The 24,671-nt window shown below is 44.5% G+C and overlaps 5 protein-coding genes across 5 annotated transcripts; 2 read left to right on the plus strand and 3 right to left on the minus strand.

Annotated features, from left to right (window-relative positions):
• Positions 1-6,709: 6,709 nt before the first annotated feature.
• On the minus strand, positions 6,710-8,048 carry HO133_000097 (uncharacterized protein; the record flags this gene model as incomplete). The annotated part of the gene is made up of 2 exons (XM_037291037.1): positions 6,710-7,465; positions 7,650-8,048. The coding sequence occupies 2 exons, from the start codon at positions 8,046-8,048 to the stop codon at positions 6,710-6,712; spliced, it is 1,155 nt and encodes a 384-aa protein (XP_037152472.1).
• Positions 8,049-10,687: 2,639 nt separating this feature from the next.
• On the plus strand, positions 10,688-11,234 carry HO133_000098 (uncharacterized protein; the record flags this gene model as incomplete). Its single annotated transcript, XM_037291038.1, has 5 exons — positions 10,688-10,726; positions 10,810-10,888; positions 10,944-10,997; positions 11,064-11,087; positions 11,161-11,234. 5 exons carry the CDS (start codon positions 10,688-10,690, stop codon positions 11,232-11,234), a joined length of 270 nt encoding a protein of 89 aa, XP_037152473.1.
• Positions 11,235-13,654: 2,420 nt separating this feature from the next.
• HO133_000099 (uncharacterized protein) lies at positions 13,655-14,211 on the minus strand (the record flags this gene model as incomplete). Its single annotated transcript, XM_037291039.1, has 2 exons — positions 13,655-13,783; positions 13,822-14,211. The coding sequence occupies 2 exons, from the start codon at positions 14,209-14,211 to the stop codon at positions 13,655-13,657; spliced, it is 519 nt and encodes a 172-aa protein (XP_037152474.1).
• Positions 14,212-14,947: 736 nt separating this feature from the next.
• Positions 14,948-18,256, plus strand: HO133_000100 (uncharacterized protein; the record flags this gene model as incomplete). The annotated part of the gene is made up of 1 exon (XM_037291040.1): positions 14,948-18,256. One exon carries the CDS (start codon positions 14,948-14,950, stop codon positions 18,254-18,256), a length of 3,309 nt encoding a protein of 1,102 aa, XP_037152475.1.
• A 643-nt stretch (positions 18,257-18,899) lies between these two features.
• Positions 18,900-24,343, minus strand: HO133_000101 (uncharacterized protein; the record flags this gene model as incomplete). The annotated part of the gene is made up of 5 exons (XM_037291041.1): positions 18,900-19,112; positions 19,209-19,483; positions 19,549-22,781; positions 23,241-24,024; positions 24,085-24,343. The coding sequence occupies 5 exons, from the start codon at positions 24,341-24,343 to the stop codon at positions 18,900-18,902; spliced, it is 4,764 nt and encodes a 1,587-aa protein (XP_037152476.1).
• Positions 24,344-24,671: the final 328 nt, after the last annotated feature.

Consider the following 24,671-nt stretch of genomic DNA (forward strand, 5'->3'; position numbering starts at 1 on the left):
TTTATTAACTTTATACTATTTAATAAGAGTATTCTCTTATTAAAATATCTTTATAAATTTATAAATAGACTTATTATTTATATTATATATCGTTTCGCTAATTACTAGTACTTCGATAATTAGATATAAAACGAGTTATTTATAATTAGTAGTTCTAGTAATAGAGTTAAGTCGCTTATTAACTACGTTATAAGTATATTAAATAAGTATCTCGCTTAAACTCCCTCTTATTAAAGATTAAGATTCTCTAAGCCTCGAAGAATATACTATATTTAAGTGAGTTTCTTATATTACGGCAATTATTAAATTCTTAAATATTATCTTTTTTATAGATACTTCTTCCCGAGAATTAATATTTAAGAAACTCTTATTTATATTTAGACTATTTAATGTGATGAGATACTTATTATTAAGATTATATTTCTTATATATATAGTTTACGCTATCTTTATAAGCTATCTTAATAATAATTAGAATAGAATTTAAAAGGCTTTTAACTCTAGCTAGTTTCTACTATAATGTGGGAAAGAGCTTATTAATTAATTCGTTTTCGCCTTTATAATTAAAGCGTTTTAAAGACGTATTAATAGAGTTTATCTTATCTAATTTATGCGAAATTAAAAAATTATATAAAACGAGTTTTATTATCTAGCGGGCTTATCTATTATTTAATATTAATTATCTTATAAAGTACTTTAAATTATTATAATTAATAAGAATCTTAATAGAGTAAAAATTTCTTTTTAGATAATAGCGCTAATGCTTAAATACTATAATAATCGCGAGAAGTTCTTAATTATATATTTTATAGTTATACTCTACGTTAATTATCTTTCTCAAATAAAAAGTAATTAAATATTACTATCTATTTGTATATAGCTAAATTAATATACCCGCCATAGCGAATAATAAGATATCGATTTCTATTCGAATTAAAAGTTAAGGGTCGAAATATTTAAGAAAAAGCGCGGTTATAAAGGCGCCCTTTAGCTTCTTAAACGTATACTCTACGACGTCGAGTTATAGAAATAATTCTAACTTAATACCTTTTTCGCTTCTCTTAAAAAGTTTTATTGAAGAATCTATAATTTAAGAATAGTAGTAAATAAATCTTCGATAGAAATTTATAAACTCTAAAAAGATTTATATATTATAATAGTCTTTTAATTTTAGCCACTCTTAAATTATAACTACTTTACGTTTATTTATAATAACGCTAATAATAGATATTATAAAGTCGAGAAATTCTACTTTAGTAACGAAAAACTCGCATTTCTTTAGACTTATATAAAAACTATATTATCTAAATTAATTAAATACTTACTTTATATAATCTAAATACTTCTTCTTTATTTTAAAGTATATAAGAATATTATTTAAATATATTATATAAAACTAGTCGATTAATTTAATTAAAGCTTTATTAATATAAGCTTAAAAGGTTATTAAGGCGTTAGTCAAGTCGAATAATATTATTAGATACTTAAAGTATCTATAACGTATACGAAACGCTATTTTTTATTTATTGCCTTTACGAATTTATATATAATGATAAGTATCCTTTAAATTAAATTTAATATATCGCTTAGAATTATTTAGACGGTTAAGTGTCTCGCTAATTAAGGATAATGAATATCGATTTTTAATAATTATCTTATTTAGTCTACGATAGTTAACATATAGACATAAACCTCTATTCTTTTTTAGAATAAATAAGATTAAAGCTTCTATCGAACTCGTAGAGTGTCTTATCCAACCCTTCGCTAGGGCTTCGTTGAGGTAGATTCTCAGCGCCGCTAACTCCACGTTAGATAAGTTGTATAGCGGGCCAAATAATGGCGAAGGTCCGAACGGAGCTTCGTAAACAAGTGATATACTTATTAATTCTTAGTGTAGGGATCTATTTAGGCTTTCAGTGATCGGAGATAGTTATCGAATTAGTGTATAATTTAATTTTACTTTTAACTAGTATTTATATACGCTTAAGCGATATTAAGTCCGCGATTTACTAAGTCTTTAATTTAATTTAGTAGAAAGTTAATAAACTCCTATCATATATAGTTATAATTCGAAAATCTATCCTTCTTATTAGTCTATAGTTTTTTCTAATTATTATTAAGAGATTAACGAGCTTAAAGAATCTTATTCTTTTCGATAAAAAAGTTTTTCGAGATTAGGCGAAACGCTTTATTTATCTCTTATATTAGAGCTTAATACTCTTAAATACTCTTTTTATAATAGATTAATAATTTCTCTAGTTAAATTATTTTTTAAGGCCGCTAGATAATATTATTATATTTGAGATTAATATTATTTGTAGTTCTCTTTATTTCTAAAATCGCTAATAACCTCGATTTATTATTATCGCTATTACGACTATTCGATAACCGTCGGAAGGCAACATTTAAGAATTCTAGCATTATTATTCACACCACCACTATAAAACTACTATATAATTCATATTAAATAATTATAATCTATTATATAGACTTTATTTAATTCTTTCTATAATAGAATTATTCTATATAAGTTTCTTTCTTATATAAAGAGATTTTATAGATAGCGTATCCCCCTCTAGTCTTTTATACTCTCTTACTATTACTACTTATTTCTTTATTAAACCTCCGAAATCCCTTCTTTTAACGATCTAAATAATATATAAAACACTATCAAATAGTCTTTAAGTCTTATCATTTATAATTATCTTATATTAATTTCGATAGAGTAAAAAGTAGAATAAAAGATTATCGAGATCGTTTATCTTCTCTACCTTTTTTAAGTAATCCTATTATTACCTATTTAAGAAACGTCTAATACTTCTAATAAAATATTCCTATAGATTCACAGAGTTTGAAAGCATTCGAAAGACTTCCATCCAATTTCCAGTGAAATTAAGGCATTTATATTCGATTATAAATTCTATAGAAAGAATATATAATTATTAATATATTAAATCGATTAATCTCTCCCATATATCTATTATAGTAGAAAAAGATCTTCGAAATATCGAAATCCTTTTGTCAGACGTTATTCTCATCCTCTTTGAAAGTAGGTAAGACAATGCGATTATTAGTACTTGTCCTATTGAGACGCTTTCTCTTTTTAATAATAGTGTTATTAATCTCTCTAATATCGTAGGTAGTGATAAAGGCTAAAATAAGATTATTATTCTGTTAGGCTACTATAAGAATATCGTTCTAAATTATTATAGTAAGAGTATCGTATGAAATATTCTTAGTAAATCGCTATTTTATCTCTATAAGTAATTCTGGAAGATTCGTTTAATTTAGCTTTATAGTCTTATATATAGTAATCCTTGAGGCCTTCAGCTTGCTAGCAAGCTTTAATTCGATAAAATAGTTATTTATAAAGAGGATAAAGTTAGGGGGTAATGTATTAATAGCTAATTTAAAGACTATGGCGCTTGTATCTCCGAGACCTTTAACTTTAGATCTACTCTTAAGATTTTATTTAGGCGAATATTATATATAGTTATAGAGATAGCTCTTATCACTAATTGTAAAAACCTTATATCCCTTCTTAATTGGCTTGTCTGGAGCCATAGTAGAATAATAAGTACGCCTTATCTTCTTAATTATATATTTATTAATTATATAGTAATTACTTAAAGTGCGTAATTTCTTTTAATTACTTCGTATCTTATTAGTAAATAAAAGTATTTTCTTATATTATATAAGCTTCTAATATCTACCCTTTTTAATAGTAAAAGAATCCTCTTTATTAAAATCTAAATAATAAATTATTCTTCGAAGAAGTATATAGCGGTTTCGTATTATTTCGCTAGTAAGAATCGAAGACATTAAAGTAATATTATTAATCCTTTAATAATTATAAATAGTAGAAAAGCGATAGTAGATTGTAATAGCGACGAAGATTTTCAGCTTCGGAATACGGGTAGGTTCTTAGTGAGGATCTGGAGGACTCTGCCGAGAAGTATATAAATTTGTACTCTTATAAAGTATATTCTAGATAGTAGTAGTTTATATAAGATTAAATATTAGATATAAGAGAATTATAAAGTTATTCGAAAAGTAATTAACGGGTATATGATACTCGATTTATAGTGGTTAATACTTAGATAGTATAGATATACGTCGAAGAAGAATATTACGTTACTTAAGTTTTTCCTTTCTTATCTCGATTATAGCCTCTTTTTTTTAACGTTTCTAGACCTTATATAGTTTATTCTTATTAGGCTAAGATAGGATAGCAATTTTAGTCATATTAAACTATATTTAATAGAATAGTAAGAAAGAATGTAAAAAAGTCGCGTTCTTGAAAGACGCGATTTTTGAAGCTAAAATATTATCTCGGCTCGGCGGTTATCGGATAACCCGTAGGTATTTCATCTTATTCAAATAAAACAATCTCCGCTTTTAGAGATTAGAGGCGATATTCTTATATAAGCGTATCTCGACGACGAATAGCGTACTCTATCCTATCGTTTAGAGTATAAATAGATTTATTAATCTATTTATTAATATCTTACTTATTATTAAAAATACTCTCTTAACTATTAATAGTAACATCGTTATCTTTATTACTACTTAATTTCTCTATTAAATTATTATCTATAGCTAGCGAAAAAACCTCTTCGTTAAAATCTATAATATACTCTAATATATCTAATTATACTATAATAATATTTTAATTCAATATTATATTAATCGACGACGACTCGTTTTATAGACGTTAAGACTATACTCTAATAGTAATTATTATACTAATTTCGAATCGCTATCCCTTAAAAGAGTTAAAGAATTAGAATTATTAGATTCGAAGAGTTTTAGAGTTATATAATAATATAAAATTAAAAAGATAGATATATTTATATATCGATCTAGTAGTAAAACTAATTCTTAAGAAAATAAAGAAAATTTAAAGGAGATCGCTTATTTAAACTTATTCGCTAAGACTTCGTTAAGACTTCGTTAAAACTTCGTCAAGCGTACGTCAGGCGTATGTGAGCTAAGCAATTCAGGGTCCTCTCACTTAGAACCCTTAAGCCCCTTTTCTAACACCTTATCGGGGGTAAAAAAATTAAAATTCAGTCTAGCGATTTTTACGCGTACGCGATAATCCTTTTATATGTATATGCGTTGCTGATGCTTAGTATATGCATATCTTTAGCGAAGAAAGCATGATATTAAAGCATCTGTTACTATTTTATTACTTATTAATAATATTAGTTATTTAGAAATTAAGAGTCTCTGGCATATACTTAGCATATGCGTTATCCCGTCTAAAGTGTCGACATTATTTGAGACCCGGCCCGAGTTCATCCGGGGTGAAACGGATACGTTCAGCATATGCTATAAGTTCATCCGGGGTGAAGTGAGCATATACCGAAGCTTCACCCCTGCCGAACTTTTTTCACCCCTGCCGAGCTGTAACCCGCCCCGGCGCCGGCCCGCTATCACTCGCCATGATCGCTTCTTTGCGCAGGAAGAGGATTCTGTCTCCTTGAGCTCGTGACACAGCCCTTAAGGAACAATCCATCCATGGCAGCAACGAGTCTATAGCACCGTTTCACCAATGCCGCCTTCAGTCCTACTTTTAGATTTAGGTACGCTGCGCCGGTACCGTTTGCCAAAAGTCATCTTTACATCATCATGGATACACGCAATCTAACAAACATTACTCCCCTCCAAACTTCTCGCACAGTTTGGACTTGGCGGTTCAGAAGTTGGTGGCCACGTCGTCCCATTGCTAAAGTATTCTCTGTCTTGCTGTCAAAGAGGATATCGCGGTGCCACGGCGCTTTCGGCAAAGGCTTGGTGTGGAGGCAAGGAAGGCTGTTGTAGCCGGGAGACTAGAAGAAGCTTGGCCTTTTTAGCGGATGATCTCTCGGCTACGAGTACGTAGATTGAATACGGATTAAATTGGGGGTACCCGGAGCCGTTATTGGCTGTCCGGCCAGATCTTGCTTTTGTGCTATTCTGATCGCCCAAGCGCTGAAATTGTTCTCGTCATGTTTATGAAAGGGAATCCAGCAGTGCTTATCACCGAAGCACCTTAGGGCCCCTTCTACAACCACATATTTTGGAAATAACCCCTACTTATTTCTACTAAATAACGCCACCACTTAGCTAATAAAAACAAGGCTTGAAAATAACGCTATAAATATTTCCAAAACAAGTAGAATATATATACGATTTCGTTCTATAACCCTGTTTCTAAGGCTAAGTTAGAATCGTCGCAAAAATTGTCTTCTCCATAAAAAACCATTAAATTCCTACCATTCCACATCACCATAACTAAGATACCTACTGCTACTACTACACAGGCTTTAGCTATCATTAATACTCCTATTACTCCCTCATCCATACTTAATATTCTTAAGAAAAAGAGAATAATAGATATATATCGGTCATAGATATCCACTATTCTTAGCGTTCTTAGCCTTATTTTAGCTGAAAACAACCCTCGAGAGTTGTTTCCAGATATTTTCAAGCCTGTTTTCGCTTAATAAGCGAAAATATATCGAGGGTTATTTTCAGATATTTCAAGCCTGTTTTCGCTTAATAAGCGAAAATATGTGGAAATATGGTTACAGAACGATACCTTATATATATTTGACGCTAAGCTGAAAATTAGTGGAAATATCTAGGGGTTATTTCCAAAATATGTGGTTGCAGAAGGGGCCCTTAGAACACTGTTCTTCGAGTTCTCTACACACTAAAGCTAGCTATTGCAAACAACTCGTGCACTGGTAATCAGCTTGGCCAAACGAGCTAGTACCGCCCTGGTTATATTCATAGGTACATTGACCACCAGCACAATTGTTCTCACAAGTGGGTTTATCGGAATAGAGTCCTTCTTTACAACCGAGACCGTGCCCTGCTTGAGCGACCGCGGTAGCGGAGACCACAGCCGGGCCTCCGCCGTCGTACCATGTACACGTTGCCCACGGCGTCTCAATGACTGTGGCCCCACAGTGTTGGGACGGCTCCGATGACGGAAGCATTTTGCACGTCGAGACAACGGTGCCGCTCGAGTTCTTGAGTAATAAGCCCCCAGCCAGGTCCCATTTGTTAGCACTGAAAGTGTAAGCTTTACTGTTATAGGTAATATCCATGTTTCCAGGCAAGGTGATGTAGGTTTTGATCAACTTCTGTGTGGTAGGCTTCGACCAGCCAACCGGCTTGCCGTTGCATGGATCCCCAATCGTCGATTTGCTGGGATCGAAAGAAGTGGCCTGATAAGTATAGGTAGACTGTAGTCCGGAAGACTGGACTTCGTAAGCAATAAGGATGCCTTGGTTCGGAGGTTGAGAGATGGTGGGGCCGGGAGCTGCGCTCTGCGTCTTGCTGGGGTTCTCCATTTGCGCAAATATAGACCAAAGCCCAGCGAACTCTTGTTCCCAAATTGCAGGATCATCAAGGCGATCCACTGCTGAATCCGGCGTCCATCCCGACTGGGGACACCCTGCCAACGGTCCTTTCTGGGATAAATTAGGTGGTTAGTTTACCTGTGATTGGTCTGTTTCTCTCCACTCACCGGATCACAATATCCTGGCGCTATGGTGGCTTCCGATCCAGCTGTTGGATTACACCTTTTATCATTGCCATTGATAGCCTATGCCCGCATCAGTCCGTCGCTGCTAGAGGTGCAAAGGGTGTACACACCATGGTCATAACCTCATATGTAGGGGAGGTGAAAGTGAACTCCAAAGTAGGACAGCTTTTTTCGGAAGCAATCGATGATGCTGTCGATGCAGTGGTAACCGGGTCAGGGGCGCAGGGGAGATCAGGCAGTTTTCCAGTTTCAGAAGTCAGCGCAGCACCAGGATTTTCTTGCACTCTAAGTTCTAGAACGAGCAAGGTGAAGATGGTGTTGTTCATCTGTTGTTGTTGGCGCAAATAACCCCCAGAACCGTATTCAAAATACTTTTGGTAGTTCTGCTGCTTGAAGTAATCTTCCAATTCCAGGAATGGCTCTTCGAGACTAGGTGGAACAACGAACGGCGAACTGTCAACATAAAGCCAGCTGGACTCCCATCGTTCCACCTGAAATGCGCTTTTCATGGCTAACTTAGCGTTGGTCAGAATACATCCCGTGCTGCTACAGTCCGCCAGGCTTCTCTTCTTGTGTCGCTGCCCCTGGAGATTTGCACATCTCTGATCGAGGAAAACGGGAGCCAGGGTAGTAGCACCATATTGCGTTAGCCCGATGGTGTATGTGCCGTCTCCCTCAGGACGGAAGATGATTGGAGGTCTATTTCGGATGACTTTTAGTATGTGCGACACTTGTATAGCTCCAGGTAGGTTACTAACGTGACAACCAGATCGATCTCAGGTCTGATGTTCAAACTACTGCTGCGAGTGGTTTTGGAAATGATACTCGATGTACTGATGAAGTCAAAGGGGGCACTCGTCGCCTGAGAAGTAGGTATCGGAGTCAGAGAAGAGGGAGTCGTCGCCGGAACGGAAGATTCTGCCGCTGCAGTCACTGCGTAGGAGGACGAATTCGTGGCCCTGAATGCTTGGCTTTCAGTAGAGGCAGTCGCCGTTGAAGTTGTCACCCTTCTCGACGAAACATTGCTGGAGTAAGTGTCCGAGTTCACCTTAGCTGCAAGAAAGCCAAATACTATGATCAAAAGCAAAGGATACGCCATTGAGCCGGAGCCGGAGTACTCGACAGACTATGGCTACAATGAAGGAAAGCACAGCTTGATTATAGAGGGCAAAGAAACGAGGAAGATGTCCTTTGACGTCCTTTACAATGGAAGTAAGCTTAGAACAATGGTCGCTTACTAAAGAGTTAGCATCCCGGAGTTGTATTATACAACCTACGAGGCAGAAGCTCGTATCAATAACGGGCAAGGAGTGTTGGTATGGCCTCATAGCATTATCGAAAAGGTGGAGTATTTGCATGTTATACGATCTGTATGGTGAAGGTGCTAAGGGGTGGACTCAATACAGCCCCAGCACAAGCAGGATACATGATAAATAAGCTTTGTTTCCCTCAAACTTAAGACAGACGTTTGCACCCGGGTGACAGAAAAGCCTAGACATTAACCTGAATTAAGCTAGGAGATCAAGGGCCGTCCTATATACAATTTCACACTCAAATTTCCTCCTCTTAGTTCATAAATGAGTATGTAATTTAAGGGCCCCTGAAAGGATCCAGGCTGTTCTAGACGGTGATGGACGAATGATAGGCTATTAATGGAGAAACATCGTATTTGCGTATAGAACTTTGGTGGGGGAAGGCCGTAATTCCCATTTGGTTAGTGTCCAGGCTTTTCTGTCACCCGGGTGGTTAGTACTGGTTAATATCGTTATTCGGATGCTATAGCTGTTTTCGTGTACTAGAAATTAGCAACATTACACGAACAGCCCTATGGCATTTCTGCTCGGTAGCCACTCGCGTGTTGGTTATCAACGCCTCGCTCCTTAACTCTATTACTTCATCCTACTAGTGTTACTTCGTAAGGTGTTACATAGGGCTCTGCCTGCCTATGTTATACTGTTGGTCTGAGAACCTAATCTATGAGAACCTCGAGGATGTAGTCATGCGTTCTGGAGCGAATCATCAGTCATCCCTCGAGGCTGTTAAATGCGGTACGAGCTTACCAACATTCGCAGACTAGGCGGACCTGCGCTCCAAAAGCCTCAAGCTCTGGCCATGCAGGATGCGTTTGAGATCATCCCACATTAGCCGTGACGCAGTAGCGAAAACAATCCGAAGACTACTTCTACTATAAGATGAGATCTCCACCCACATATTCCTTTATAGATGATTCACTACTGACATCCTTTTCTCAGTGCACGGCATGAAGCTCCATTCCTTTTTGACATGCATTGTAAGCCTTGCACTCTGCGACCCTGTCGCTGGCGCAAGTAGTTGGGCTTTTGACCCAGACTCATGTTCGCCAAGGTATCTTGCGGTCCTCGAGCCTGCTCTTGAGCGTGCAACGACAATAGCGAAGAAGACAGCGACCTGGTTGCCAAAAGATTCCATTTTCAAGCCCAACTCCGCTCGCAGCAAGCCCAAGTTCGCTCAAGCTTTACTCGGATCAAATTCCAATTACGCCCGATCCGTATTCGGTGGTGGAAAGATCGGCTGGCTCGGCGGCACTATGAACATTGCGGGGATCGCAGATTTTACAGGGCGGATGCCGTGGACACCTCCTAGGGACTGGACGAATACTCCATCGAAGAACCTAGTAAATACTCCCGTCGGACTTGCGGAAAGATCGCAGCACGATCATCGCTCGCATAACTACTCTCATCATCTACTTCCACTGACATATATCAAAGGCTATATATTGCAACGCCGAAAACGTCGGACAAGGTCCTAGTTCCATGCTCAATAAAAGTAATATCCGCCAGTCTTACGCTGGAAGCAGACTGACCGCAGCTTAGTATCACGAACTCCGTTCGGAGAAAAAAAACCACCATGCGGCGAAACCTCCACAACCGGTTCAGCATTGTTAATATCCCACTACGAGGAAACAAAAGGTGTGAATTACTGGTTCATCTGCCCTTGGTGGCTGGAGCGGATGGCGAGTGCTCCCCAGATGTGGGACACCAGAACAACAATCTACAACTTGAGGAAACAAATTATTTCTAATGGATGGACCCTCGGTCAATGGCAAGACTGGCGGAACCAGCAACTCCTACCACAGCCTAGCCCGTATAATGGTCGATCCGACAGCTTAATGTCCGCGTGGGCGGTGGACATCCTGCTTTTAAACGCGGTAAGTCAATGTCAGTCGAAATGCGGACTTTACAAAGTCACGTGCTTTATAAAGCAATCTGTTGATAAGAAGGCCTTGCTCAGCTCATGCACACCCGGAACGGCGGCCTGCGAAGAAACAATGCTGCAGGCGAATACAGCGTTTATCCCAGCTTGACCCATGGTCAGTCCCGAAACGTCCCTGAGCGTTGCTCCTCCGACTCGCTGACACGTTGTAGATTGGTCCGACTTGGTCAACATCCGAGATCCCAATGCTGCGGCAACATTAGCTTGTAAGCCTCCAGATCAAGTGTGCACATTACATTACAATCTCATTTACTGACGGTCACACCCCTTAGTGCCCTATACGTTCATCGCTATAGGTATGCATTTATATTTTAACAGCACAGTAGCATTCCAGTCACGCTAACAGGTTAATTCTTCACGTCGATCTAGCCGTCTTCGGCTGTCAGACCGGTTTTGATACTAATCTTCGCAGTGGACAGTATGCGGAGCTGCTCACCTTTTGACCTGCGAAATGACTTCGGCTCTCCCGACGGTCTATACCATGAGCCGCCACCCCCACCTCCTTATCAAGGGCCAGACCCACATCCAGACCCACTTCCACCTCCTTATCAATCGTCAGGTGTATGAAATTCACCACCTTACTCGATGCCAATTGTGGGAAATGAAATCATCTACGGGGGCACATAGCACTATTTAGCACGTCTTCAGTCCCTTTGCACTGGGTAAACAGCGCTGAGATAAGCCTCCTATGAGCATGGATCAGCAAAACTGCTATAGTTGTTCGATTTGATCTTAATGGAAGGCTCTCTAGCGTTCCAGAGCGAATAAGCTCCGATGGTATCGAGAAGGCGGGGTTCGTCGCAGAGGGAGGATATGATTAAGAAGAGGGCAATCTTCGCGCGAAATATCAACTGGAGAAACCCCAAGACCGATGATACATCTTAGACTGTATTTGAAGTCCGTTCGTCATGCTCTTTGTCGGATATTGAGGCCTCCTGCATCGCTGTACTGTTATCTGCCTCCCGCTTTGCCTTGAGGCCGTTTCTCACTCCGACAATACTGGGATCACGTGTTAATGTAACGGGGTGTGGGCATGCGTGGCTGAGCAACGGTATGTGATTGTTACTAGGTAGACTAAATCCTGAGGAACTCAGTAGGAGTCCTCAGCAAGAGTCGTTAGATGTCACGATCATGATGCACTCCAACAGTGAGAGACGTAGCGAAATCACAGATCTGTATGGATTCAGATCTGTCGACGGCGCCTGACCAATAGGCTTGACAAGGTATTGGAAGGTCTCCATTAAGGGATCCCTTGGGCGGTTTCCAAGGCCAACTTAAAATCTCGCACTAGGCCTTTAGTTAACATTTAGCATCGAATTTTCCTTAGTGGGCGACTCCCACTTCCGAGCCCACATCCGATCAGCCATAGCGCAAAGGTTTGAACTTCGTTAGTACTACGCCGTTCGCGGGAGCTATTGGCCGTAAAAGTGAAAACCGGCACCGATTAAAGGATACTTGAAGAAGCGTCCGACTTGAAGCAGGCCTCTGGCAGCCAATTGTCTGACGCCCGCCGTTTTTCTACTACTATTGGGCAGAGGATCCCCCTTTCGATCCGGAATCATTTTTGGCGGACTGGCCAACACATAATGAACGAAGAACAAGAAATGAGCGGCGATCCCAAGATGCATGGCTGCGTTCGATGCACCGTGGTGTAGACGTCAACTCAGTTGCAGCTATGAATTCATATGATTACGCTTTCAGCCAACGCTCGGGGACTGAGAAGAGGTAATAATACTGGACTGGGAAGGCAGAATGTACCCGAAGAAGGGCGCAAGCGTCGTTGACACGTGCTGTTGGTGGGTGCTATACGAGCCGTTGTATGGACCATTGGCGTCGCACGAAGAATGATGTTTGCCAACCCCAACATATTGAACGAACCAACATGAGAGAACAACAACTCCATGGTTAACATCCGTATGGTGTTGAAGAAACCAACACAAGGAAGTAGTAATCTGATTATTGGTATCATGACAATGGATTAGCCTTCCTTATTATTCACGTGCTTCAGGACATAGTTCAGGCCCAAAAGGTATGCCCTGCGTGTGATTGCGAAGTTCGTACATAAGGATTCAGCTTGTATCCCCAGAGTCATTTAGCGCGAAACCTTGAAAGCGTCGGAAACTAACGTGTGGTACTACTGTTGTGGTCGCGAGGAGAAAAGCTCTCACTCATACAAGCAACCTCAAGTCATAGGTGCCAAAACCACACAAAGAATTGCTCGTTAGCATATTGAACTACCGTCTCATCTTCGAGTTTGTACCACTCAGATCTTCTCCCCCTAATGTTTCAGCATTTTTTCATGACTTCAACGCAGCTAACGAATGTTCATCCCTGACCACCGGAGCCTAATTGTAAGATTCTGATGCCAACCCGCCATGCCTGAAGGCCTAAGGCCACGGAGTACTTGTTGGGAAACCCTGGCAGCTCAACTGGGATCATCATCAACTTCGAGTTCACGCCCTTGTCCCGTTGATCCACGTCTGACAAGGGGGCGCACACTCATTGATTTGAACCAAGATGCCGTTGCTCCAGTTCATACTACCGCACTTCCCGCAACGACCCGCCCACAGCTGGGCGAACATATCCTTTACCACTGCACCAGTTTCGCCTTCAGCTGGACGAGCGGTCGCATTGTTGCATTTGTGCATCACCGTGCACCCTTTGAGATACCCGCAGCAGCGATTCCACTGAGAGTTGTACCCATTGTAGACGGACGCGTCGTCAAATTTGGCGATGGCTGAGACGCATTCATCTTTGACAAGTGGCCCACAGTACGATGAGCCTTTGCAGTCGTAGCGTGTGATTGTTGCGAGTGTTGGTATACCTTTCCAGCTGGCTAATATCTGGTGCAGAAAGGAGGTATCTAGGTCATAGGGGAATTGCGGTGGGTTATCGCAAGGACAACCCTTCCATTGCCAACCATTGCTCGGATCTCCGGAGCATAGAGAGGAACCAGCATTACCACCACAGCTGTCTTGAAGTAAGCAAGGGCCTAGTACGACCCTGCGGCTGTACTCACTTGCTACAAACTGGCTGCGCTGTCTCATCTGGACAGCTATCGCTTGTCTGAGATGCTTGTTCCGGCGTCGTACCCGGACCTACCAGAGCTTCGAGAGGCATAATGAATATGTTGGCGGCCGCGTTCATGCAAAAGCGATAGTTGAAGGCAATGAAGAATAGTATCGCTGCCACTGCACCAATCCCTGCACTATCCAGTGCCACGCTCATGATCTGCTGCCTCAAGTCTATTATTGATTGGATTGCCGTTCTCACGGCAAGCGCAAACGGGGGTAATTGCGTTTCTAGGACTGTTCGTAACATCCGTAGCTCGCCGCCTGGCTCTACAGCTGGCCACAGTGCGTTGGCATCCGGCACTACTCCTGCCCAATCGAACCCAGCACCCCGTTTCTGTACATCCATAGTGGCCGTTGGCTCACAAGTGCTACCTGTTGCGCTGACACCGGGTAGCCGTGAAAGTGGCGTTCCTTCGGAAGGAATCGTGAAGAGTACATCACCCGAAGCAACCCCATCGTAGTCTGCAGTGGCGGTTGAAAAAAGGACAGAGCTGTATGGATCAGAACGCGAATTTGTTGTGTCACTCGTGGGTGATCTTTTTGATTACCAACTGACCTTGTAATGGACATGCCTCCTTGCGTGGATAGACTTGCTTGCGTGGTCGAGCTAATCTAGCTTGTGGTCAAGACCGCCGTGACAGGGTTTCGGTCGTTGCTATTGGTATCGAACACCACGGTTGACTTAGACTGAGCGGAGCTCATCGAACTGTAGGCGTCATGCTGAAGCTGAAGAACTTGCGGATGGCTGTTAGGATCATCAAGCGTGGCATACGAATATACAACGGAATTTAAAGCCGCGAGAGCCGCATAAGCGACCAAGAGCAGTACAGCTCTGGCCTGCACAGTCGCGTTCAGGTTACAGGTAAAGTAAAGTATCCCCTGAGTTGACGTGACCGTAATAAAACAATTGGCCGAGCTTTTGCCGAACTAAACATTAAGCGCGCGACTAATCTCCCCATGCATATTCTCCCCCAGACTTGCACCACATTGACGTTTTGTTACCAAGTTCCCGTCGTTCTTTGCTGGCATTTCTGTCTTTCTTGGGTAGTTTTTGTGTTTAATAGAGAATGGGCTGACCAGTAATGGATCTTACCACTTTGAGTCCTGCTCACCAATTCCCCACTCGGCCCCCGCTTGCTGGATCACGTTCGCCATCACGGTCGCCCTCTCGGCGAAAAAACTTCACACAACAGGAGTCGAATCCTTTGCTCTCCGATTTATCGCCTTCATCTACGCTGGAAGCGCTACAGGCTAGTGACCATGTGCGAATAGAAGGCAAGGCCGGCAAGAGCTTCATCCAGGAAAGCGTTGCATCTGCGTCTATATCAGAAAGAGCATGGGGGATCAAGGCTGCGCTGGCTGGCAAGAAGGTACGGGAATGGTATGCAGAGATTGAGGGATGGGTATGGCCTGGTTTTGACCAGCCACCATTGGAGGAACCGGCCAAGAGAAGAGCTCAATATCACCTAGAGGGTCACCTCGATAGCAGTTCGTCCGCAGAGGCAATGAGATCAAACGGAAGCAACATCGAGAAGCAGACTGTACGGACTCTATCTCCGAACCTGGTTCAAGAGTACGAAGAGCGTATTGGGATGATCAGAGATGATATGGAGGAATTGGAGATCGAGGATCTGAAAGACTACGTGCTTAATACCCACTTCAAAGCTGGCTCGAGGCGATCCTCCCTGCAAAGTCTTGCACTTACGACAGATTATGACCACCTCGCCGACTTCACCACAGTCATCACTGCCACCATTGTGCAGGCTCTGCCTACTATCTCACGGTTGGAAACGCTGCTGAACACTTGGTCAACACGATTGCTAGTCCTGCGACAAGTTCCGTCCTTCCTGACAGATTTAGACGCCGGCCGCGAGTCGATGGTTTCTGCGTCGATCGCGATCGGTGCTCACGATGCCCAACACACAAGGCGGAGATCGGACTTCTCGCCGAAAGCTTTCTCAGACATCCGAGCTGTTCTGAAAGATCAAATCGCGGAACTGGGGCAAAGGCTGGACAGAATGCTTGATCTTGTAGAAGGTAGCGCAGACACTTTACCTGATGCCTGGGTCGACAGCTTGGACAACATGGAAAATGAATACAGCGCTTGGGTCGTGAAGGCTGAACAGCTGGCGATGAGCAAGGAATTTGGGGCTGGAAGGCTAGAGAAGGACTATACGCAGGATCACAGAGATGAGCTTTTGGATTCGGATAGGTCGCTGGATATTTGTGCGCATTTCGATGAGACCAGACGGCGAGCTGACAGCGACTTTGATATGACACAGGAAACTCCTGTGGAGACTGTGGAGTCTGAGAAGTCTGAGAACGCGGTCGCTGAATCTTCCACCAAGCCTTCTACTGGACCGTTTGATCTCAAGTCTTTTCCGTCGAGAGGCGCATTGCTTGAACAAGGTCTTGACAAAGCTCGATCGCAAGGACCAGAAGTAAACAGTGTCGACGGTCAATCATTGAATGGACTTTCGGACGGACCAAAGACACCTTCATTGCCTAGTAGATCAAGTCATAGACCTACTCCTCTGATGCTTACCGGCTCAAGAGCAAACGTAACGACGCCCGACTCTCCCGACGCTGCTTCAGATACTTCTGGCTCGGGATCGGCAACTTCGAACTATTCTTCCACTAAGTCAAGCCCGGAGATCCAAAGCGCGGTAGTCGCAGAGTACATGGGCTCCCCTGTCAAAGTCACAAGCCCTATGTCAATGAATAGAGAACCTATGACACCATTAGACATTTCCTTCCGGAGGCAGGGTCACCCGGCAGAGGGTGATGGGGCCAGGAGTCATCAGGATGGCTCACTTTCAGACCTCGTTTCCAAGAATAAACGGCGCAATGGAGGCTCAGGGCATGTCAGAACCAGGAGTGCTTCACTTCAGTCCTTCGAAATCGTCCCAAAACACGAGATCCGCAGGATTCAAGTACAAAGAACTGGGAGTTACTCTTCAGCGTTCTCGCTATCAGATCCAGAGTATATTCAGTTGCAGCCGAGCAGAGTGCCTGCCTCCTCCGCTCCGCAACATGGAGAACCAGAGGCCTTATGTACTACCACACCACTGTCAACCTCTAGAAAGGTAAAGGGTCAGCAATCGTCAGCACCCGCACAGAATCTAGATCCGGGACTTGACATGCCCAAGCAACCACCTCTCTATCGCCCACCGCCACCCGTTTCCGTAAACCCGTCAATGTCAGCACCAAGCTCAGACCGGGAGTTCCGCACGCCTAAGCAACAACTTCCATACCATTTACCGCCTGCTGTGTCCCCAAGACCTGCTGACCCGCCACAGAATCTAGATTGGGAGCTCGACATGGCTGAGCATCGAACTCCATACCACTCACCGCCACCTGTTCCCCCAAGATCTACCCACAGATTCGAACAAGTATCTGACCTAGGTCCGGGCTCTATGCCCGTAAAGATACGGCAGATGAAGATGAGCGATCCAATTGGCGGCCACGCTGCTAAGCATGTTGAGACACCACGAACGGCACTAGGCTCGTCCCCAAGCAAATTTGATGATCAACTCGAAGAACGTATCAGCTCCATCCTGACCGAGCTCCCAACGCAAATCCGCCTAACGTCTGGGCCCGAGCCTGATGCTCCCGAAGTCACTCGCTTCAACTCTCCTTCAGATCCGCGACTGCCCAAAAGCGGCTCGCCTGCTTGGCGGCTGAAAAGGACTCAGACATCGACCCCACTGCCGTCGATGACCCTGGCACCTGCGCAGCCAAAGAGCTCCCAGTCACGATCACTGACTGGTGAGCCAGACATAAAGCTCTACCATCTGCATCAGAACGGCAAGACTGCTCCTATCAAACTTTTCGTTCGACTCGTCGGCGAAGGAGGTGAACGCGTCATGGTGCGCATTGGAGGTGGTTGGGCTGATCTGGGCGAGTATTTACGAGAATACGCTGGTCATCATGGTCGACGATCAGTCTCAGATAACCCGTTCGATATAACGGGGCTTCCAACGTCTTCGCCACTGATCAACAACCAATCGCCCCGTAGCAGACCTGGAAGTAGACCAGCTTCTCCCACATCATCACTGAAGCAAAGTCCAGCCAATAGGCTTACAAGGCAGCATACATCTCCAGCGATATTCAACGGACCCCATACGCCTCAATCGGACCCTTCTTCTCGAACCTCACCGCTGTTCTCATGGGCAGGCACAGAAGAAGTCTCTCCGTCTCTTGGTCTTGCAGGGCCTAAGACAAAGAACGTGGACATCTCGCCTAGCAAGCAGGCATGGGTAGATGAGATGATGGAGCAAGCGAGGAACAGCGGTGCGGAGAAGAAAGGCGGCAGCGAAAGCGTAGTGGGAGAGTTGGGCAAGGTGGGAGCGACGAAGAGGGTGTTTCTCAAAAGAAGAAAAGAGGGCTGAGAGACGGTCAGCCTCAACGTAAGTACGCCTTCCATCAGTGAGGGTTTGATCTCGGAGGCAGCGGTAATAGCATGTCATGGCTCATGACTGGAGTGCCCCCTTTTTTTTCCGTCTGCGTTTAGACGAGGTTATGATAGCGCGTTGATACCCACGGTTGAACTAGACCTACTATTATGATAGACCTACTGTTACGCGGTAGAAGAAATAATGGATGTTTAATTTCCCAGCAGAGGACGTTACGTGCACATTAAGATCTCAGATTTGGAATATACCATACGACAATGGCGAACCCCCGCTTCTACCGGCCACGAAGAACTTTTCCCAATTAGCGCTCCGGGATAATTTCATTACTGTCTAAGTCATACATCATTGAATAGGCCTTGATCACGGACAGATTTTCACCATTTCTGAGTCTCAATATGTCACACTGTCACCTCAGCGACATCTAGCCCCAAGACCGACGACCTATTCATTCCTCGCCACCACAAGCAAGCATCTAGGACTCCCAATAGCGCGCCCGCGACATTAGTATCACGGATGACACACCCATCTACTCTTCTCCTCATCTTCTCCGTCTTCCCGCCCCTCCCATTTAGGCCCGATTAGAGTACCGCAAACAGAACGTTTACAGTAGATATCTTACTCACTCGAATACGCCCCACGGCTTTTCCAGGTCGCGGAACCAGAAATCGCCTCGGCGGATTATGTACTCAAGAGCCCATGAGAGATCGGCGAGGGGTAGTTTGGGTCCAGCGCCCGAGTCGACGCCGCCTTTGAAGGACGGGGCGAGTGCAACGGCGAGTTTGTCACTCGTCATGGTGTTCTGGTATGCCCTATCGGTGACGCGCTTGAAATGCTGTGGTTTTGGATCGATTAGCGATTGCACCCAGTGGAAGCGGCTGCTCAGAGGGAGAGAGGGAGTGGCTGGGAGCAATTGGTGTTGGAGACGTACGAGGATGAGAAATTCGAAGACGTTCCTGTTGACTTGCGGGAGCGACCTGATGGTCGCTTGCAACTCAGTGGTAGCTTGGCCTTCGCCTTTTTCGTATCCAAAGTGGTCAATCCGCTGCCTCGCGACGAATTGCGCCGCGCGTACGAATCTTGCAAGGCTTTCGCGAGGTATCAATAAGCCTGGGAGTTGCCAAATGAAGTTCTTGAGAAGGTGTGTTACGTATTCGATGTTGTTAGAGATGCGGATTTGCTGTTGCAGGGATAGGGATTCGGGATCTGATTTGATGAACGATGTCTAATTAGTTTGAGTTGATGAGACTGACAGATCGGTTTATTCTTACGTTGGTCATATTCCGCCTTCAAGTCATCCGTTAGATTTTCATTCCAGTCAATATGAAAATTACCGTACACCTCTATGAGACCCATGCCATGGAACTCGACAGCCTCAATGCAGTCTGTGATCAACTTCGGTACTGGTCCCTTCTCGCGCTGACACAGTTCTTCGAGCGGCACTCCATAATAAAGAGTAGACGGCTGTTCGACTCCAGAGAAAGCCATGATTCCGACCTCATTACTAAAACGAACACCGACTGTTGGCCCTGGTGTAGACTGGCCTTGGACCAAGTCGGCCTCTTTCAAACCAGGTGGTAGTACCTCGACGAAATTACTATGGATGGTCAGCCGGTGCGCTAGATCTCGAACGAAATCAAAATTGATCATTACATACCCAGGAAAATTCCCCGTTCTGGACCCGATCTTTCCTGTCCACCAATCTCGGGTACTCTCCGTCCTCTTCGTGATTGTAATGGTCTTTCCTTTTCGAAAGGATAGGTCATCGGACCGAGTACCCTTAAAGTTAAACAGCGCAACAGCATGATCCTCCAACAGAAGCCCTGTCGAGTTGTCCAGCTGCAAACCTTGCTTTCGCATTCGGGCAGAGGGGTTGACGGTTGACCAGAGACGGCCCAAGCGGCCTTCAGCCGTTTTACCTTTAGTCTGCGTGGCTGGCTGTCCTGGTGAATCACTCTTGACCGCGCCTTCACTTTGGTCAATGTTTCCTCGTGAGGTTTGTGGCAGCGAAGCTTTGAGAATCCCTTTTCTCAGCTTGATGTTGAGCATACGAGAATCGATGCACGTTATAATATGTGACTCCCTTACATCATCACTACCGTCAGTTATCAGCGCAAACGATGTATGGCAGATTGGACAATAATCTTCTTCTTCGTCCAGCGCCTTATGTTCTGTTGGTTGTGGAGCATCCTGGATGGGAGTGAAATCGCCTGTGGACCTGTTGTGGGACTCGCTCTGCTCGTTATCTAACCCCTTGCGGCTGTCAATAATCCGCACATAGTTTTTAGGTATAAAACCATCCCTGCCAGTCTCAATGTTTTGGCCCAAAAACCAGCCTTCGGCCATTTGGTAAGCGGATTGCGCAAGATTGTCCTTAAGTTGAGAGTTAAGGTACAGAAGCTTTCTGTTAGAATTCGAGAGCTCGGATTCCAGCTTCAACCGTTGGTCACTTGTTTTTCTGGCTTTCCGTTGCATCAAGGCTTCCAACATGTTCTCTACCCCCATTTGGACTTTAGCCTCTTCTTTGATTTTGGAACGAAGGTCGTCTTGGCCTCTTTCAGCACCAAACGTCTGAAGGACCGAAATCACTTGACCTTCGTGTAATGGTAGCTCATTTACGTTTTCGGGCTTGAAATCGAAGAGAGCTACAGCCTTTCCGGTCATCAGCCGCACTACGGTACCATCAATTGGGGGTGTAATTGTGAGTTCAGGGACGTCGGCGACCGGCCTTGATGGGGGAACACGTGCCCCTCCATCATCTTCAAGTAGCAAGCCAAAAGCTGCTTTCGAAGTTGTGACATATTGGGCCAGTAATGATGTGACTTTCTGAATCCGCAACCTCATCTCCACTAGCTGGGCAGCTTGTGCAGGCTCCAATACTTCATGTAGAAGATTGCTCATGCTACCCAAGCCGCCTCTGGGGGTCCAAAGAAATTGTCTAAGCTCGCGAACCCTCTCCATGCACTCTTGTAAGATAGGCTGAAGTACTTGGCATTCTTCGTTATTATAGATATCATTCTCGAGCTGTTTTCGAACTTTCATTAAGGTTTCAGTCAACAGCTTCAGAGTCGTCCGAGTAGATGCGAACGCTTCCCGAGCGACAGTTTCCTGCGCTTTTCCGAGCTGAAAGTCGTTGAATTCGATCTCTATCACTATATTCTCTATGCTCCTGAGGACGAATGTCTTCCGCTGCGAGAGATGAGAAGATAATGCTCTATTACCAGAGTTTTGACGGTGTTGGAAGTTTCTTTGTATCTTGAGTGCAGCCCTAAGCCGTACTTTATCATAATGGCGTTCAATACTCGTTTCGAGAGCCGCTTGTCGTAAGAGCTGCCATACTGGCCCATAGGCATGTTTCATAGCATAGTGAACCGGAGTTCCATAGTCCTCATAATGGACAGTCGTGGACGCCCCTCGGTCAAGAAGTAACTGTACACTTTCATAATCATCATGTTCAATTGCCTGATGCAGTGCACTACCGTATGATTTGGACCCTCGCGCATTAGGATTGGCACCATGATCTAGTAGAAGCTTTAGTACCATCGAAGTTGGCTCGTGTTGCATCTGTGAAAGAGGCGTCGGCATTGCTGCCGCGGCTATGAGGGCATGTCCGTATCTCCCTCCAACGGCATTGACTTCTGCGCCATGGTCCAACAACATCCCAAGTGCTAATAGCCGGCGACCGGACATACTGGGATCTGCTGCCACAGCCTGCAGCGCATTCCCGTAAACGCCACCTTGCATGTTAGCATCGGCACCATTTTCCACCAAAATTCGGAGTATCTCGTCTCTGGAGGGCCAAGACAAGCTTGCAGCAGCAGCTTGTAGCACATTCCCAAATTCTCCGTACTGGAGTGTGAGGTCCGCGCCATTCCGCAGTTCCAGCGTCACCCTTCCAATGTTACCACTCATCACTGCTGCATACAACTCTGGAGGGAACCCATGATCCGTAAGGGCCGATGACAGGGATGATACCTCCGATACCACAAATGAATCAGGCGTATGGTTGCTATTGTGGCTTGCCGCGGCCTGGTTTGAAGACGCTCCAGATAACTCTTTCATGGGTGGTGGTATCGCAAACAAGGCCAGCTGCTCGAGATGATCGCCCAAGTGTCTCTGGAACTGCTCAAGTGAGACGGCAAATATGTTCGACTCTGAAGGCGCTCTTTCTGTCTTGTTCTCTTTTGATACGGCTTGCTCCCGTAAATCTGCATCCCAGTCGCAGAATGGACAGGCCGAGGCGGCGACATGCTCAGGCATTTGTGCACACAACGCAACCAACGACAAAACCTGCTGCCTGGTATACTCCGAATGCTGATCTTGCAAGTGTGATTCAAGTGAGGCTGCAGAGCCGAACAGCTCGCAGGAACAGAACCTGCACCGCCATTGTTTTCGATGCTTGTCCATTTCGTGCTGAAACCACATATGTCGTCTATCGAACATCTGTGCAGAACAGTCTTCGAAAGTGCAGATGTATGGCTTGAGATCACTCAAGAGGTGTTTCCTGTAATCGTTAGTACTCAGGATACTAGCTAGCTGCAGCAGAAGGTCCAGATCAAGAAGTGTGCGCAAGGGCTTAGAACAATGGCAGGAAATTAACAGGGATTCGTCTCCAAAGCCTGCGGCTTTGCGGACGGTCATGGCCCACGTACCTCTACGTGTGCTACAGAACGCATCCCGAAAGGTGCTAAGAATGAGAGACTTAATCCGAAGCACTCGTAACGATATTAAACGGACGCTGATTGATGCGGGTCGTAGGTATAGGGATCATGACCCTGAGCTTGCTAGATTTATAAAGGATGTACCAAACGCTTGTGCGATATGTATGATCCATACTCATGAATGTACTGGTACACGAGTGACAGTTCCCGTGGGAAATTCGAGCACAACTAAAGAGATTGACCGAACTCATGGAATTGCCGAAAGGTAATGGGCTGATATTGAAAGAAAAGGAGAGGCTCACCTCCAGTGCTTGGCGTTTCTGACGGACTGAATCGTAAAACAGTATGGACATTCGAATGGCATGCCGTTCGCCGATTCTTTCGGAGGGTCCGGTATTTGCATCGTGTTATCCGAATTATCTTCTGCGACTGATGTCACATACGAGGTCTCAGAGCGGCCTGCAGTCGATCGCATGTCCAGACTTTCGTCATTAAGATTGGCCACATACGTCGTGGCTTTGGTCGATGCAAATTGGCTATGACTCACAGAATGTGCTTCGTACCCGATTACTGGGGCCCCTGTTGAGGTCTGGGCATCATTGTATGTGAGGTTTTTGCGGGAAATCGCCAGCTCATGATGTTCGGTAAGGTCAGTTGAGGGTCTGACATTGCCGCCAATTTTCTCCCGATGCTTTTCCCGGTATCGAAGGAACTCACGTCTCCTGGTGATTGCCCTCCCCAATTTGTCCATAAGCCACGCTTTCGACCGGACATGTGGGAATTTCTCGTACACATGGCCCACGTCATAAGACGCATCGAATGGGGTTGAAGACGCGGCCTTGGCGTATCTATCGCGAGGAGTGGGGTTTCTAATGGTTATGGACAGCTTATAAAGACTTGTAATGGCTTCTGTTATAGCCAAAAACAAGTGGGAAAGTTCTGAAACAGGTTCCTCTTCGCTAGCACTGGAGCTCGGGTCCTCAGAGCCATCTGAGTCAGATATATCACTAAACTCATCATTGAGAGCTTCTCCGTCAAACAAATCGCCTTGTTTTTGGGCTCTTTGCCCGGACACAATTTCAATGCCTGCGTCAGATGTCAATTTTCTGGACTTTGTACGGGGCTTGTAGCTAGGCATTCACGTACATTCGTGAAGTGACAACTCGAGATCTTGCAAGACTTTCATGACCTGGTCCCCTACCTGAGACGCGTCACGGAGTCGATAGTCGAGAGATCTTGAATCTCTTTGTAACGCTCCAATATTGCCCGCCCAGATCTTGAACCTTCCAAGTTCATCCCCCACTGCGGAGGCTGGCAGCGCGGATTCACCGTCCGAATGTTGCGCTTCCTCTGCTAAATGCTCTAAGTGTCTTAGACACTGAAGGCTGCGAGACGCGATCGCCATCGGACATGATGGAATGAGACCAGATGACCCTCTATCCCATCAGAGTGTCTCTCTTCATTCCTCAAAGACTGCAATTCTGTCAAGCCAAAAACTGTCAACCCTGGAGAAGCCCCATTTCGCCACAGATTGATTAATGCAATACTAGCGTTGCCAGCTGCCTTATGTATGCGGGACCATCATTGAATGTACAGGTAGAGATGAAGATAAAGGAAGTTGCAGGATGGTGGATGGTTTGGCACCCCACGGCGCCTTCCAGCCGCGCGGGGAAAATTGAGATGTTCAGCGGTCAGCCTCGCTCCTTCCTATCATCTTGCCGTCGCCCATCTTG

Source organism: Letharia lupina, assembly GCF_014066315.1.
Source record: "Letharia lupina isolate WasteWater1 chromosome Unknown contig_10, whole genome shotgun sequence".
NCBI lineage: Eukaryota > Fungi > Ascomycota > Lecanoromycetes > Lecanorales > Parmeliaceae > Letharia > Letharia lupina.